Source organism: Aethalodelphis obliquidens, unplaced genomic scaffold (assembly GCF_003676395.1).
Source record: "Aethalodelphis obliquidens isolate GAN/ISIS:26980383/991018 unplaced genomic scaffold, ASM367639v1 scaffold11, whole genome shotgun sequence".
Taxonomy (NCBI): Eukaryota; Metazoa; Chordata; class Mammalia; order Artiodactyla; family Delphinidae; genus Aethalodelphis; species Aethalodelphis obliquidens.
The window spans coordinates 14,881,277-14,896,479 of record NW_020837955.1 but is presented as its reverse complement, the minus strand read 5'-3'; the positions used below and the strand labels follow the sequence as shown (position 1 = coordinate 14,896,479).

Genomic DNA, 15,203 nt, shown 5'->3' with positions numbered 1-15,203 from the left:
GAATTATGTGGCCAGATATGAACATTTTAAAGACTTGCTCTTTCTCTGTATATGGTCACATGGCTTTCCAGAAAGGGTGTACCAGTTTATAGTTTCTTCAGCAACAAATGAGAGTATCTGTCCTACCTCACCTTCAAATATTTCCTAATTAGAAAAGGTGAAATAGTAATATATTATTTTTATTTGCATTTCCATGATGATTAGAGATAATGAATGATTTTTAGTTTTTTTGAATGGGAAGGTAAGTTTTATTTCTTCCTTTGTGAATTATCTACTTATTGGGCTTCGGGTATTTTTTTTTTTTTTTTTTCTTTTTTTGCGGTACGCGGGCCTCTCCCGTTGCGGAGCACAGGCTCCGGACGTGCAGGCTCAGCGGCCATGGCTCACGGGCCTAGCTGCTCCACAGCACGTGGGATCTTCCCGGACCGGGGCACGAACACATGTCCCCTGCATCGGCAGGCAGACTCTCAACCACTGCGCCACCAGGGAAGCCCGGCTTCGGGTATTTTTAAAGAGATTTCTATGACCTCTTAATATATTAAGGAGATCAGCCCCTTGGCATATTTATATCAAATTTTTTAACCAATTTGTGGTTTGCCATTGAATTTTTCGGTAACAGTTTTATTGAGATATAATTCACATAACAAACAATTTACCCATTTAAAGTATACAATTCAGTGTTTTTGTATATTCACAGACTTGTGCAACTATCACTACAGTCAATTCTAGAATATTTTCATCACCTCAAAAAGAAACCTCACACCCTTAGCTATCATCTCCCAACCTCCCCCAGCTTCCCAAGAACCCCAGCCCTAGACAATAACTAATCTACTTTCTGTTTCTATAGATGTGCCTATTCTGGACATATCACATATTTGGAATCATATAATATGTGGTCTTTTGTGGCTGGTTTCTTTCACTCAGCATAATGTTTTCAACGTTCATCTATGTTGTAGCATATATTGGTATTTTATTCCTTTTTATGGCTGAATAATTTGTCAATCCATTCATCAAAGAATGGACAATGGGTTGTTTCCACCTGTGGCTATTATGACTAATGCTGCCCAAGCATTACAATTTAGTTTTTAGGTTTTTATAAATTTGTTTACTAAAATTTTAAATTCATGTCATCAACTCTATTGCTTTTTGGATTGTATTTCTTCAGTTGTTTTTAAAGTAAACAAATCTTTTCCCAAAACAATAAAATTTTCAACCATATTTTTGTCTTTTTAATTTTTAAAATTTGTTTTCATTGTTCATTTCAATCTATAATCCATCTAAATTTTATTTTGGAGTGTATAAGAATTAGGAAGATTCTAAACAGTCTCTCTGTCCCTCCATGCCCACCCCAAATAGCTAAATTTTTTCAGTACCATCTGCTGTCATCCTCACCAACCATTTTCTTTATTCTGTACTGATTTTTAGTGCTTTCTTTACCACATATTAAGTTTTTATGAGAATGAAACTTGATTTTGCAGTTGTCTATTGTATTTAATTGCTTGGTTTAATTTTTAAATAAATTTAATATAAAATAAGACTATCCTTTATTGTTTTTTAAACTTTAGTAGGAGACACAAAACCTATATAAATGGAATTTTCCTAGATAGGAAAATTAAATGTTGTAAAGAAAAACATCATGGCAACTACAATTTAAAATTCAATGCAGCAGTGGGTGTGTGACCTGTACTTTACATTTTATTTGAAAAGTGAGAAGAATTTTCTGTGTGATTATTGTTTTAGTCAGATTGTCTACTTATTTTGAGACAATTTTGGTAACTTATATTTTTCTATAAAAGTTGTATTGAAATTAAAAACAAAACTCATAGCAATGAGTTTTCACATCAGTATGTTTCTCAAATTCTTCTCCATCTCTGCTGTTATCATCTCTTTCTTATTTGGCTTATTTCTATTTCTCTGTTCTTTTCTTTATATTTACTAGAGCTTTGACTCTTTGGCCAGCCAACTAATTGGGTCAGTAATTTGGGAGAAATGAAGAGATTTTCTTTTTTAAAATCAATTAATTAATTAATTTACGGCTCCATTTCGTTGCTGCACGCGGGCTCTCTCTAGTTGCAGCGAGTGGGGGCTACTCTTCGTTGCGGTGCGCAGGCTTCTCATTGTGGTGGCTTCTGTTGTTGCAAAGCATGGGCTCTAGGTGCACAGGCTTCAGTAGTTGTGGCACGTGGGCTCAGTAGTTGTGGCGCACGGGCTTAGTTGTTCTGTGGCCTGTGGGATCTTCCTGGACCAGGGCTTGAACCTGTGTCCCCTGCATTGGTAGGCAGATTCTTAACCACTGTGCCATGAAGGAAGTCCCTGAAGAGATTTCTTTTTTTGAAGCAATAGACTGTACTGTGGGTCTATCCCAACGAGATTATACCTGCACAGTAAATTATAATAGGTTGGTACCCACCACGCTAGCCACACAGGATAGTGTCTAAACAATTCTAGAATGATAAGTAGTTCCAGGGTGCTTCTCACAGCTTTAAGAAACTGACTGAATGTTTTAAGTCATTGGGGTTATTTTCTCATCCAGGAAGAACCTCAGAAATGAAAAAATGGCATGTTCAGGCATCAAATAATCCAAAATTAAAGCTTGATGTGGTGTTATATAATTATTAAGAAGAAGAATATCAATTATCCCTAATTTTTTGGCTCTTCCTTTCACAGATTCCCGTGGTGGGTGGGAGTTGCTTGGATGGCGCGTACAGCTCTGTCCATGGAGATGGTTCCTGGCCATTTTAGTAGTAACCAGTCAAGGAGAAAAGGATGTGGGGAAGGGCAGATCCAATGGAGAAAATGGCAGCCTTCCGTTAACTTGGCTTGGACCGCAGAGGTGGAAAGACCACTGCACTTAGCCTTTGCAGGGGGATAATTAGCACTGAGTAAGTGAGGTAGGACTGAAAGGAAAGATAGAGGACATTGATGGTTCTGATGCCTAGTCATAAACGGTTCCTCCTTGAAACTCCCAGGGTTCTTTGTCCCCTCTCTTAGCACTAAGATCCGCCTGGATTCCTGCTGTGTGAACAAGGTTGGAGACCAAGCTGCACTCAGCCCGGCCTTCTGGAGTAGTGCGTCCTGGGAGAAATCACAGACAGGGGACAAGCAGCAGGAGTATGTGCCTCACTGCCCATCACACTTTGGGGCCTTGTGTAGACATCTGTCAGCACACATGTCAGGCTCTAGGACAAGACCCCTGTCCAAGGCTGTGGGGCTTTTAAATTGTTTATCTGGGAAGTCTCAACCCCTCCCCCGGCCTGAGAAGGTCCCCAGAGGCCCTTGCCTCACAGTTATAGCCCTAGGACGCGGTGGTGCTTGGTTCCCCATCCCTGCTCTGCCACCTCAGCCTTCATGGTGGTGGGAGCACAGCCCTCCCCTGGCATGACCTGGGATCTAGAGTGCAAGCTTGTGTTACAGCTTTCTGTGGGGACATATCAGTGGCCTGGTCTGCCACCCCAGCTTTCTCCCAGGAAGGATTGCACTCCTTCCGTGAGGCCAGCCTGCAGGAATCAGCCAAGTTAACCCCTACCTCTCACCAGCCCTTTTAGATTGCAGGCTCTCTGAAGGTAGGATGGATGTCTGGTTCACCTTCATGTCCTCGCAGTACGTAGTATGTTTGTCTGGCTGTCAGTGGTTTAGGAATGGAGAAGAGCAAGCCCAACGAAGGGACTAGATGAACCTTCCCTCTCCTTGTATCCATTCTTAACCATTTTGTTCCTCTTTGAGGAACACGCACACACATGCACACACACACAGAATCTTGCACACAGGTACCCTATCAATCAATGAGTCCTGGTTCAGAGCCCCTGCCCTAGAACGCTGGTAGGTTCCACTTACCCCCATCTCCGCATTATCTCATTCTGTGCCACACCCTATCTGCACACCCCTGCTCGCCTTCACTGAATCTGTGCACGCTCTAATCTTTCCACAGCAGAGGTGTTGGCTGTGGTACTGATTTGGAACCCGGTTATACTCTAAGATTTGTTGAAAGTGATTGCTTTTTACCCTTGCTCCAGAGAGAGTACGTTAGCTAGCCATGACCCTGAGGAATAATCGCTTCCTGGAAAGCGCAGGTTTTACTTGATGTTCAAAAGATGATCTTTAAGTGGACAGTCCATTCTTGAGCCCCCCTGAGGAGACGGGGCCTCTTTCCTCACAATCACTGAAGCCAGCCCTGCAAGACGTCCCGAGGTAAAGCTTCCAGAAGTCTGTTGTTTGTGACCAGACCTGTCAGCCTCAGACAGCAGCCTGCCTCAAATGTTTTGGCTTTTCTCCACACCATCGTCCTCTTGTTTTCACCCTACCCTCATGGCCTCCATGGTGGTTGACTTTTCCCCATGAGGTCCTCTTTCATGATTTCCTGAGTCACTACCTTCAGCCTGTATTTGTTTGACAGCCGGAGCCATTTCCTATTTGGTAACTTCTGGGGTTTTAATGGGGGTGGAACATGCCCAGCACTGCTTCCTTCTCTTTCCATTCAGCCGTGTTCTCTGTGCCACAGATTCTGGCTGCGACTCAGTCACTGACACTGAGACCGAGGACGAGAAGGTCCTTCCCTACTCGGAGCAGCACAGCCTGCCATCGAAGACTTCACCTGGGAGCCTGATGGTGGTGCAGCCGGACCGCATCCGCTGTGGGGTAGGCACTGCTGGGGCTGGTGGATGGATGTTGGAGCATGGGCTTTGGGGCTTTTCAGTGGAAGTTTGTTGTAGTAAAGGGAGCGGGGTTCTCCTGTTGCACCTTACTATAATCCCAGCCTTCCTGTGGGGTTTCCCTGTGCACTAGCTACCCTGGGACCCCCGGTGCCTGGGCCCTGGGCACACCTCACTCCTTTAAGTCAAAGGGAGACGAGCCAAGGAATGTATATGTCATCAATCTAAGACATTAAGTTCATGATCAAAAACTTAGAACGTGTTGAAGACCAGCAGACATGAATATTACAAAACACTTATATGCCAACCCTGAAGTTAGAGGCCTGGGTCTGTTCCTTCCAGCCTAGCGCTGGGCATTTTGAGAGCTTGCTTCTCCATCAACTGGCCCCCTTCACGGCCCAAATGAATGCCTTGAAGCTCGGTGGCTGAAACTTGCTGCCCAGCATTGCTTGCAAAAGGGAGAAAATTAATGCCTGAGCATGTGACTAACGTTTTCAGGGGTAGGACCTATGTTAAGAGGTGACCTGAATGTGATGGCCAACTGATGGGCCACTGTCATTTGAATCCTACCATAGTATTGATAGTTTTTCATTATCTTTCTTTTCCTGATGAGAAATGTGTGATATTGGTTCAGAGCACAGAAACACTTTTTTGTGGGTAGGAGCCCTGTGCTAAGTTTGCCACTGTGGGCTCCTGTAGGCAAGAGTGCACGATGGCCATGGAAATGGGAAGTCCTAGCTTCCCTGCACTTGTGAGTGGTTTTCTGCGCGGCCTGAGGCCACGAGGCATTGGGCAAGGACTCCCTCCATGAGGGCTGCAAACTGCTGCTTCGGGCTGGATTGAACTCATAGACATGTTTGGTTCCAGCTGCACAGTGTTTTAAAGAGTTAGGCGTGAAAACCTGTTTCCAGCCTCCTTTGAATCAGAATCTGGTAATACCAGGCCTGAGATGAGCAGCTGGGCCAAGTGACCATTTAGATGGGGCTGTGCATCCCCAGGTTGCTGGTTCTCATCACTCCCCTTTCTTTGTACCCACTTCACTCCTTTTCCTTACCGTCCAGGCCTTTGTAGTGGGCATTTCAGTTTCCATTGCCCTCGTACTCCTTCCTGCCTGCCCCACGCCCCTTTCATCCTGAGACCACGCTGGTGGGTGCCTGTGGGGAGAGGATTTAGAACTAAAGGATGATGCCCCTCCCGTGGTCCCTGGTTTTCCAGGCTTTGGCTCCTTCTCCTGTGCTGGTTGCCACTGACCCAGGATTCTCACTGTTGCCTGCTCCAGGTCCCTGGCTCCTGGGGCAGCTAGGCTGGGGTTGGGTCATGACTGTCAATAGGAGAGACACACTCGTCTTCTCTGGCTCCCCATGCTCCCTGGGAGAAGGGGCAGGTGGGAGAGGGCTAGACCTGCAGTGGGAGTCAGGTCAACCACAAACACACTCACATTCACCCTAAGCAGTCTCTGTGAGCCAGGACCACATCCCCCTCCCACCTGTTCTGGAATAGTGGCCCTTGTCACGAAGGCCTACTATAAGGGCTGGAGAGCAAATCTTACAATGAACATTTGGGGATTAGCTGTGGCCAGAAATTTCTCCTTTTCCCCTGCTTTTTGGAGGGCCTGTTCTTTCCAGTTCAGTGTCTTAAGAGCTTAACCCCGTAACCAGCCCAGTAAAACAGATAATTCTATTTAGCAGGTTTGGCAGGAGGTCTCAAAGCAATGTAAAATAGCCACTTAGGTTGCTCAGTGCCTTGGGAAAATTAATCCTCCAATAAGTTATTTTTGTCCATCTAAGAACAGCATAAATTGCAGAACCCAATAGGGCTTCTCTAAATCAGTACCTCTCACTCTGTAAGGTGCATGAGTCACCCAGGGGTCTTGGTAAAATGCAGACTCTGGTGTGGTCGGTCCAGGCAGGCTTGAGATTCTGCATTTCTAACAAGCTTTCAGGGATGCCAATGCTGCTGGTCCCTTGGCCTTGCTTTGAGTAGCAAGGCTGATCTAGAATAGTGCTTCTCAAACTATCTGTGGTGAAGAAATTTTAAAAATTTTTGTTGTTTTAAATTTCCAACTCTGCCATGGACCAATACTTTTATAATATACAACAAAAAAGAAATGCTATAAAAATTAAATAAAAAGACATATGAAATACAAGCTCCAGGTTTTAAAATTATTATTAGGTTTGACAGACATAAAATTACTCTATCAAATTGCTATTAAGGTTTATAAATGTTCACTCTTGGGTTTTGTAACTTGTCTTGTTGGGACCCGTGGCCAGCAGTCACTGCCCGCCACTGGACTGCAGACCCCACCCTGCTCTGGAACAGCCTCACTAGGTAGAGCTGGGGCTGCAGAAGCTGGGGAGGCCCTCTAGCTCAGCACCCTAACAGGAGGGAGAAGGGACAATGACCGGTTTCCCGTTCCAGGCAGAAACCACTGTCTACGTCATTGTGAGATGTAAGCTGGATGAGAGGGTGACAACAGAAGCCGAATTTTCTCCTGAAGATTCTCCCTCGATAAGGGTGGAAGCCAAGCTGGAGAATGAGTACACCGTCTCCATGAAAGCTCCCAGTAAGTTGCCCCATTTACCTCCAGAAATTAGGCACATGTCAAGAGGCCCCCTCTTACTTTCTTTTACTTGCCGACAACTGTCTTCATCAGCCACTGAGAAAAGTGACAGCCAAGATGTGGATTTGGTTGCCATGTTCTATTTAAAGGAAAAGGAAGTTATATAAACATATACGTGTGATTGGGGCGGGGGGAGATGGATATACTAAAATGTTTATAAAGTTCATATATTAACATTTTTTGAAATTAGAGAAAAATAGAAAAAGTAGGGAAAAAAGTCATCTGACACCCTACCACTCAGTCTTTTTTGCCTTTTTTCATAATTTTTATAAACATAGTTGTTCCAATAGTATCTATTACCTTATATTCCGCTTTTCTTTATGTAATATTAATTTATTCTCTCTTCATCCCTTTACCCCTGTACTATTATAGGGAGTTTGTAACTTTCTATTTTATAACATATTTTTTCTATTACAAAAGTAATGTGTGCTCAACACAGCAAACTTGGAGAATACAGTAACCATAAAAGAAAGTAGATAGAAAATTACCCATATGCCCGCCCTGCCAAGGAAATCACTGGTTTCTGTATTTTCCCACATCTGTGTACATAGCTTTATGTCTTGTAACCAACTTCCGTTACCTGGAAATACACTATGAATATTTTCCCATGTTAATAAATACTCTTTTACAAAATGATGCTTAATGGTTGCAAGGTATTCCACTGTATAGATGTACCATAAGTTATAAAACCAGTTCCTTGTGTTGGATCTATATCTTAAAACCATAATGTTTAAAGCTATATAATACTCAGTTGAATAGAAGTATCATCTTTAAATTTTTCATTTCCTCATTGTTGCATATTTATGTAATTTCTGATTTCCTACTGTCTTATTTTATTTTTTAAAATTTTTTTAACATATTTATTGGAGTATAATTGCTTTACAATGAATGGTGTGTGAGTTTCTGCTGTATAGCAAAGTGAATCAGCTATATGTATACATATATCCCCATATCCCCTCCCTCTTATGTCTCCCTCCCACCCTCCCTATCCCACCCCTCTAGGTGGTCACAAAGCACCGAGCTGATCTCCCTGTGCGATGTGACTACTTCCCACTAGCTATCTGTTTTACATTTGGTAGTGTATATATGTCAGTGCCACTCTCTCTCTTCGTCCCAGCTTACCCTTCCCCTGCCCCGTGTCCTCAAGTCCATTCTCTATGTTTGGTTTTATTGTCTTATCGTTTTAAATGATGATATATTGAGCATCTTTATGCAGGCAGGGCTTTTTTCTTTTGTGTTTAGGATTATGTCCTTGAGATGGAATCCCTGAAACAATGGGCATTTTTAAGGGTCCTGGAAGATAGTGCTTAATTGCTTTATGAAATATTACTATTCTCGTTTATTTGCTATATTGTCACCAATGTTAGGCATTATCACTTTGAATATTTTTGCTAATTTGATATGTTTCTAAAAAGTAGTCCATTGTTTTAATTTGCATTCCTTTGATTCCTAGCGAGGTTAAATATTTTTCCATGTTCTCTACTTGTCGCATTTCCTCTTTTGTGAATCGAATCTTTATGGTTGGTGTATTTTTAATTTTTTCTTTCCCCCTCAAAACCCCTTCCTGTGGTGTAGAAGAGAGAGAGCACCCAAGGAGAGCACATAGTAATGACGGCAGCAGAGCAAGTGAATCAATTCTACTGGCCCAATGGGGTGGAACCTCGGCGGAGTCCCACCGCCAGGTCCCACCTCTGGCGACCACTGCCCTTTGTATAAAGTGCTTTAAATTCAACTATTCTTCCTGTCTGTTGTGACACTGGGCCTACAGTAATGAGCAAAACAGATGAAAATCTTCCGAAAGTTAAATTGCAGACCCAGTGAGGATAATTCCTCTGACTCAGAGCCCTCCCGTGTGTTAGTGTGCCCACCGCTACTTCTACTGTTTCCCTCACTTCCCAATCCTGCAGCTCACCTCCAAGATCTTTCTTCCAGTCCCCAATTAATTTCTTCACCATTTAAGTAATCCATGAACGCTTTTCCCTGTACTCTTGTACTACAAAAAACGAGCGGTTTTATGGTATCTTTTCTTCTGTTCAGAGCTTTCATCTGGGAATGTTTCTCTGAAGATATATTCTGGGGATTTAGTGGTGTGCGAAACCATTATCAGCTATTACACTGACATGGAGGAAATTGGGAATTTATTGTCCAATGCTGCAAATCCTGTGGAGTTCATGTGTCAGGTAAGGATGGTGAAAGGACACTGGAGTTTTCTAGACCTGTAGTTTCTGGTCATGGTTTTCACCAGTCTCAAATCTGCTGGATGGGAGATAGCTGGATTTAAAATCTGACCATCTTCACTTTTGTATTTAGGCCTTTAAAATTGTGCCCTACAACACAGAGACCCTTGATAAACTGCTAACAGAGTCCCTAAAGAACAACATCCCTGCAAGCGGGCTGCACCTCTTTGGAATCAACCAGCTGGAAGAAGAAGATATGATGACAAGTAAGTCAACAGTCCAACCTCAGGAAACCAGCAGTGGGTTGATTCCAGTTCGTCGGTTTCAGCGTGCAGTCAGCCCATGCTCATGTTTTCTGCTGGGTCCTGCTCTACAGCTCATCCTCTGAGAAGCAGTCATTCTTCTCTGGCTAGCCCGGGATTCTTCCAAATTGAAAATCTGAATATGTCATCCCCTTACTAAAAAACACTTTGTGTTTCCCACTTGTCTTCTAGATAAAGTCCAAACTCCTCAACCTTTATACAAGGCCTTCCCAAGCGGCTCCTGCTGCATTTCTGCTCTCACCTCTCTCTACTCTCTCCCTTGGCTTCTGTGCTCTGCTCTGTGGAAGGTATGAACTTCTTTTACCTAATGAAAATTCCGCCCTGCCTCTTGCCACCTCGACCCATGGGAACGCAGTTTCTTCCTCCCCTCATCCTGCAGCACTTCCTCAGGTAGGTTCCATCTACGTGCTACAGCTCCCCTAGCATGTTGGGTTCTTGTACTCTTCAGCTGTGCCTGTCTTTTTTGCTAGTCTGTCAGCTGAATGACGACAGGGACAGTGCCTGGTGGCTCACTGTAGGCTCAAAACAAATATTTGTTTGATGAGGGAGGAGCAGTCTCATGGGCATATGTGGCATGCCAGGAGCTGGGAGAAACACTCGCATGGGGATGATGCCTGGCGTGCCTGGTACGGTTCTTCTGTAGACACCACTCTTCCTTCACATCTCAGCTGCACTACACAAATGCGACCCAAGCCCCTGGTTACCCAGTGCCCGCGTTCCATCTTTCCACAGCCTCGGAGAACAATAAGGCTGAGGTTATATTACCTTCATGTCCTTCTCCTGGGCGCATTCTCTTGTTGCCTCTCTCCATTTTCCTACTGTGGAATGTTCTCACGTCACTTCCAACAGGTGTTAATATTCTCTATTCTTGAACTTGAGGCTCAGGAGGGAGTATTTCTTTTTTTTCTTTTTTTTTTTTTTTTGGTATGCGGGCCTCTCACTGGCCACAAGGCCACAAGGCCTCTCACTGGCCACAGAGGCCACAAGGCCTCTCCCTTTGCGGAGCACAGGCTCCGGACGCACAGGCTCAGTGGCCATGGCTCACGGGCCCAGCCGCTCCGCGGCATGTGGGATCATCCCGGACCGGGGCACGAACCCATGTCCCCTGAATCGGCAGGCGGACTCTCAACCACTGCGCCACCAGGGAAGCCCAGGAGGGAGTATTTCATAGTTTGACAATCATGGGGGATCCTGGGGACATTTTCAGACCTTCGTTCCAAGGATCATATCCTGGTGAATAGGAAGCTGAGTTTGTCTTATTAAAAAAAATACATATGGGGGCTTCACTGGTGGCGCCGTGGTTGAGAGTCCGCCTGCCAATGCAGGGGACAAGGGTTCGAGCCCTGGTCTGGGAAGATCCCACATGCCGTGGAGCAACTAGGCCCGTGAGCCACAACTACTGAGCCTGCGTGTCTGGAGCCTGTGCTCCGCAACAGGAGAGACCGCGACAGTGAAAGGCCCGCGCACCGCGATGAAGAGTGGCCCCTGCTCGCCGCAACTAGAGAAAGCCCTCGCACAGAAACGAAGACCCAACACAACAAAAAATAAATAAATAAAAAGCAGTTTTTTTAAAAAAAAAAAAAACATATGTATGTGTGTGTGTGTATAATATATATATGCACATAAAGAATATATGTATATATACATCTATCTATCACTCTTGGGTTTAGAAATCAACTTTTATGAAAATTAAAAAAAAAGGTTTGTCTCCCAACTCCACAACACAAACACGTCTATTTCCTTGGTTGAGTTTAACTTGCTGTATCCAGATATTAGTAGGTGGAGGGTGTCATGGGGATCCAATGACTCTCAGAAGTACTTTGTTTCCCACAAATCAGAGGGTTAATGGGCATCCTGGGGTTCCCACGCATTAATACCATCATTCAAAACCTGTCCTAAACAAAGAGCTCATTGAAAACCATCTTGTTAATCTTTCCAGGTCCCTTTGAGATAGTCTGGAAATATTTTCTAGTTCAAAACTAAGGGCCACAGAAAGGCTAAGGAACAGCCCCAGGACTACTTGGCATACTTTATGAAATTGGGTGTAAGAGCTAAGAAGATGGATTTTTTTTTTTTTTTTGGCTAGGCCACATGGCTTGCGGGATCTTAGTTCCCTGACCAGGGATCAAACCTGTGCCCACGGCAGTGAAAACGCTGAGTTCTAACCACTGGACCGCCAGGGAAGTCCCAGGATTTCTTTCTTTTAATCAGCATAAAGCAATTGTTTTAAAGTGCTCTGAAATTTTAAGAGAAGGTCGAAACATGATCCCTGTTGTACTTTGTGGCTGCTGCTTAAGCCCTTAGAACATCAGCACATTTTGAACTAGTGTTATTTCTCAGGATTCTCCAATCTTTTTAAAGAAAGAAGGTAGGCTATTAATGATTAGATTTGCTAATTAATTGACATATCATTTCTTCTGTCATCTTCAGTGGTGCCACAGAGGAAGCTGTTAGATGTTAGGTCAATCAACCAAGAAGTAATGATTGAGCACCTGCTGGATGCCATACTAGGCTTCTAGCTTCACCTCCATGAGCAAGGTGCCCCGTGCCTTCCTTTTTTTTTTTTTTTTTTTAATCTTTTGGCCGTGCCACGCAGCAAGTGGGATCTTAGTTCCCTGACCAGGGATCGAACCCACGACCCCTGCAGTGGAAGTGCAGAGTCTTAACCACTGGACCTCCAGGGAAGTCCCCGCACCATCCTGTGCTTTCCTTTTTATCTGACCATTAAGTTTTCCTTGACAATTTTTCAGATCAGAGGGATGAAGAGCTGCCCACTTTGTTGCACTTCGCTGCCAAGTATGGACTGAAGAACCTCACTGCCCTGTTGCTCACCTGCCCAGGAGCCCTACAGGCCTATAGTGTGGCCAACAAGCACGGCCACTACCCCAACACCATTGCCGAGAAGCACGGCTTCCGGGACCTGCGGCAGTTCATCGACGAGTATGTGGTAAGGTCGAGGCAGGAGAGGCTCTAGGATTGGAAATGCACCATGTGGTCCCAGGGCTGCCTTTTCACTAAAGACCTGGGTGGATTTCATCTCTAGCATGTTCTCACGTGCCTCTTCTGGCAGGGCCAGTATGCATGGGCTTAAGAGATGAGTTCCGGAGTCACATGGATCTGGATCCAAATTCCTCACCAATACTTGTCAGCCATGTGCCTTTGGGCAAATCATGCATCTGTCCTCTGTCTCTCTCAGTTTCATGATATGCGGGAGAAAGTTTATAATAATTCTACCCTTAGGGTTGTTTTGAGAATAAGAAGAAATAATATGTGTAAAGCACTGAGATCTGCCCTCGAAGAATTTACGGAGTATTGATAGAGTGAATCTGCTGAAGGTAGACGCTGATCCGTCTTTCTCAGTCACCTCCCCACCCACCTCCAAGGTACTTGGCAGGATGCTCCCAGCTCCCTCGCCCACCATCAGGCCCAGGTGAACTGTTAGGCTTGGTTCCTTCCTTAGCGGAGACCACAGTAAAGCTCTGCACCTGAGGCTTCAGGGAGGCCGACCGTGAGGCCCCACCTTCTGCTGACAACCTCTCTCTCTTTCTGAGCCTCTGCCCGTCTTAAGGTTTATCTGCTTCCCTGGTTTTGGACCCACAGATCCTCCTTGATCACTGACTTCTGGGTCTTTCTTTAAGTGTAATCTCATCCCATGCCTAGGCCTTGTTCCATGCCCCGATATTGCTTCCATTGTTTTGAAGGCAGCTGCCCTTCCTGTCTCGACCCTTTTCTGGTTTTCCTCCATTTTCACAATTCACAGCAGTGACGCGGGAATAGCTCATCCTCTCATATGGGGTTGTGACCTCAAAAGGAACAATTAACACTACCTCCAGACAGGAGTGAGCCTGACACCTCCCCAGAAACTTAGCTTTCTGCTCTGTGCTTGACAATCTACAAGGCAGCAACTCACTGAGACATACAGAGGAGGCCTCCCAAAATTTGGGGGGTGGTTAAATGTATTGAATAAACAGAATAGCATGAGTGCCTGTCTGGGGCATCATTGACATAAATGAGGCTAAACGGTACTTACGGTCCAGGAGTGGTTACTTCACTTTGGAGTCACAAATGTATAAAATGCAGTGTTTCATTTCCCTGCCAATAGTTTTTATTAAGAACATACTGTATTCATATTAATCACTACTATCTATTGAATTTAGTTGATTGGCAAATGCATTTTCTCCTTTAATCCTCACCACAGTCCTTTGAGGTTGACAGTATTGTTCTCTCTCTTCAACAAAGGAGGAAAAGGGCCTAGAAAGGCCGAGTCATTGTGCCAAGGGTCCCACCCTAGTCAGGGTGGAGGTAGGATTTGAACCTAGCTGATGGTAAAGCTGGGGAGCATTCTCCTACTTTCTGTCACAGGGGGCGTGGAAAGATGCACTTCCAGTTTGCACTGAACTTAATCTGGTTCACATTTGTCATATCATCTTTGTTTTCTAAGTACAATCACTTCAACCGATGCATCTCCAGCATTGCCCCCAAAAGGTTGCTCCTCTGTGTTGTTCATGACCTCTAAGAACCGTCCCATTTCCTCTTTCCACCATATCAGAACCAAATGCCAGACCTTGAGTCTCCAGCACTCCACTCCTTGGGGCTCATCAGGAAATCAACACAGTGTCAGATAGCAGATTAGCTCTCTTGGGGTGGTGATGATGAAAATGAGGATTTTTGTGGGTTGATGCTGAAATGATTGTGAAACACCAAAGTTTCTTACGAGGAAAAGTTGTGCAGGGGTTTCAGAGAAGCCACCTCTCTGGCTTCACAACCACCTGGAGGCAGAATGACAAAGGGGGCCTCTCTGACTTCAGGGCATTTCACCCAAGACCGTCTCTCTTCTTGGGCACAGGCTGTAAAACTGAGGCGGGCGCTTTGGAGCGGTGTGCTGTCAGGCACTTTGAAGCAGCCTAATAGAAAGAACAGGTGGAAGGAGCAGGAAGGAGCTAGTGGACCAGGTCCCCAGGGGACTTCTGACTACACACAAGGGCAAGAGCACCTTGGCTGCAGCCCTGTTTAGCCCATTTGAATTTCCATTTGACTAATCAGCAAGGGTTATACCTTTGTGTGCCATTTGTTGCCATTTGAGGAACCACTAGGGTATAGTAGAAAGGTCAGAAGCCAGGATTGCAGACCCATGAATAAAGCACTAGATTTTTCTGAGCTTTGGTTTTCACATCTTTTGACCAGGGAATAGGAGACACTCTCAAACAGTGGTGGAAAGGATGCCATGAGATAATGTATAGGCATGTCCCTAGCACTGTCCCTGACACGTAATAGGTACCCACGAGAAAGTTTTAAATTTGTATCCTCTGGGCACTGGACATTTAACGGGTGTCTCCTCTGAGTGCATAACTCTGTTCTTAGTGTTGGAGGAAGATACAAAGATTAAAACAAAGAACATAAAACAAAGAAAAAGACTTGGAGCCTGGCCTCAAGG

General features: G+C 44.7%; 1 protein-coding gene across 3 annotated transcripts in view; it reads left to right on the top strand.

Moving 5' to 3' along the window:
• PIK3AP1 (phosphoinositide-3-kinase adaptor protein 1) overlaps positions 1-15,203 on the top strand; it is a 114,448-nt gene that overhangs the window by 47,164 nt on the left and 52,081 nt on the right. For all 3 annotated transcript variants that reach the window (XM_027112160.1, XM_027112161.1, XM_027112162.1), the window contains 5 exons: positions 4,499-4,635; positions 7,068-7,212; positions 9,307-9,449; positions 9,580-9,712; positions 12,520-12,716. In XM_027112160.1, coding sequence (XP_026967961.1) covers positions 4,499-4,635; positions 7,068-7,212; positions 9,307-9,449; positions 9,580-9,712; positions 12,520-12,716 — 755 coding nt within the window. The remainder of the gene's footprint in view (positions 1-4,498; positions 4,636-7,067; positions 7,213-9,306; positions 9,450-9,579; positions 9,713-12,519; positions 12,717-15,203) is intronic.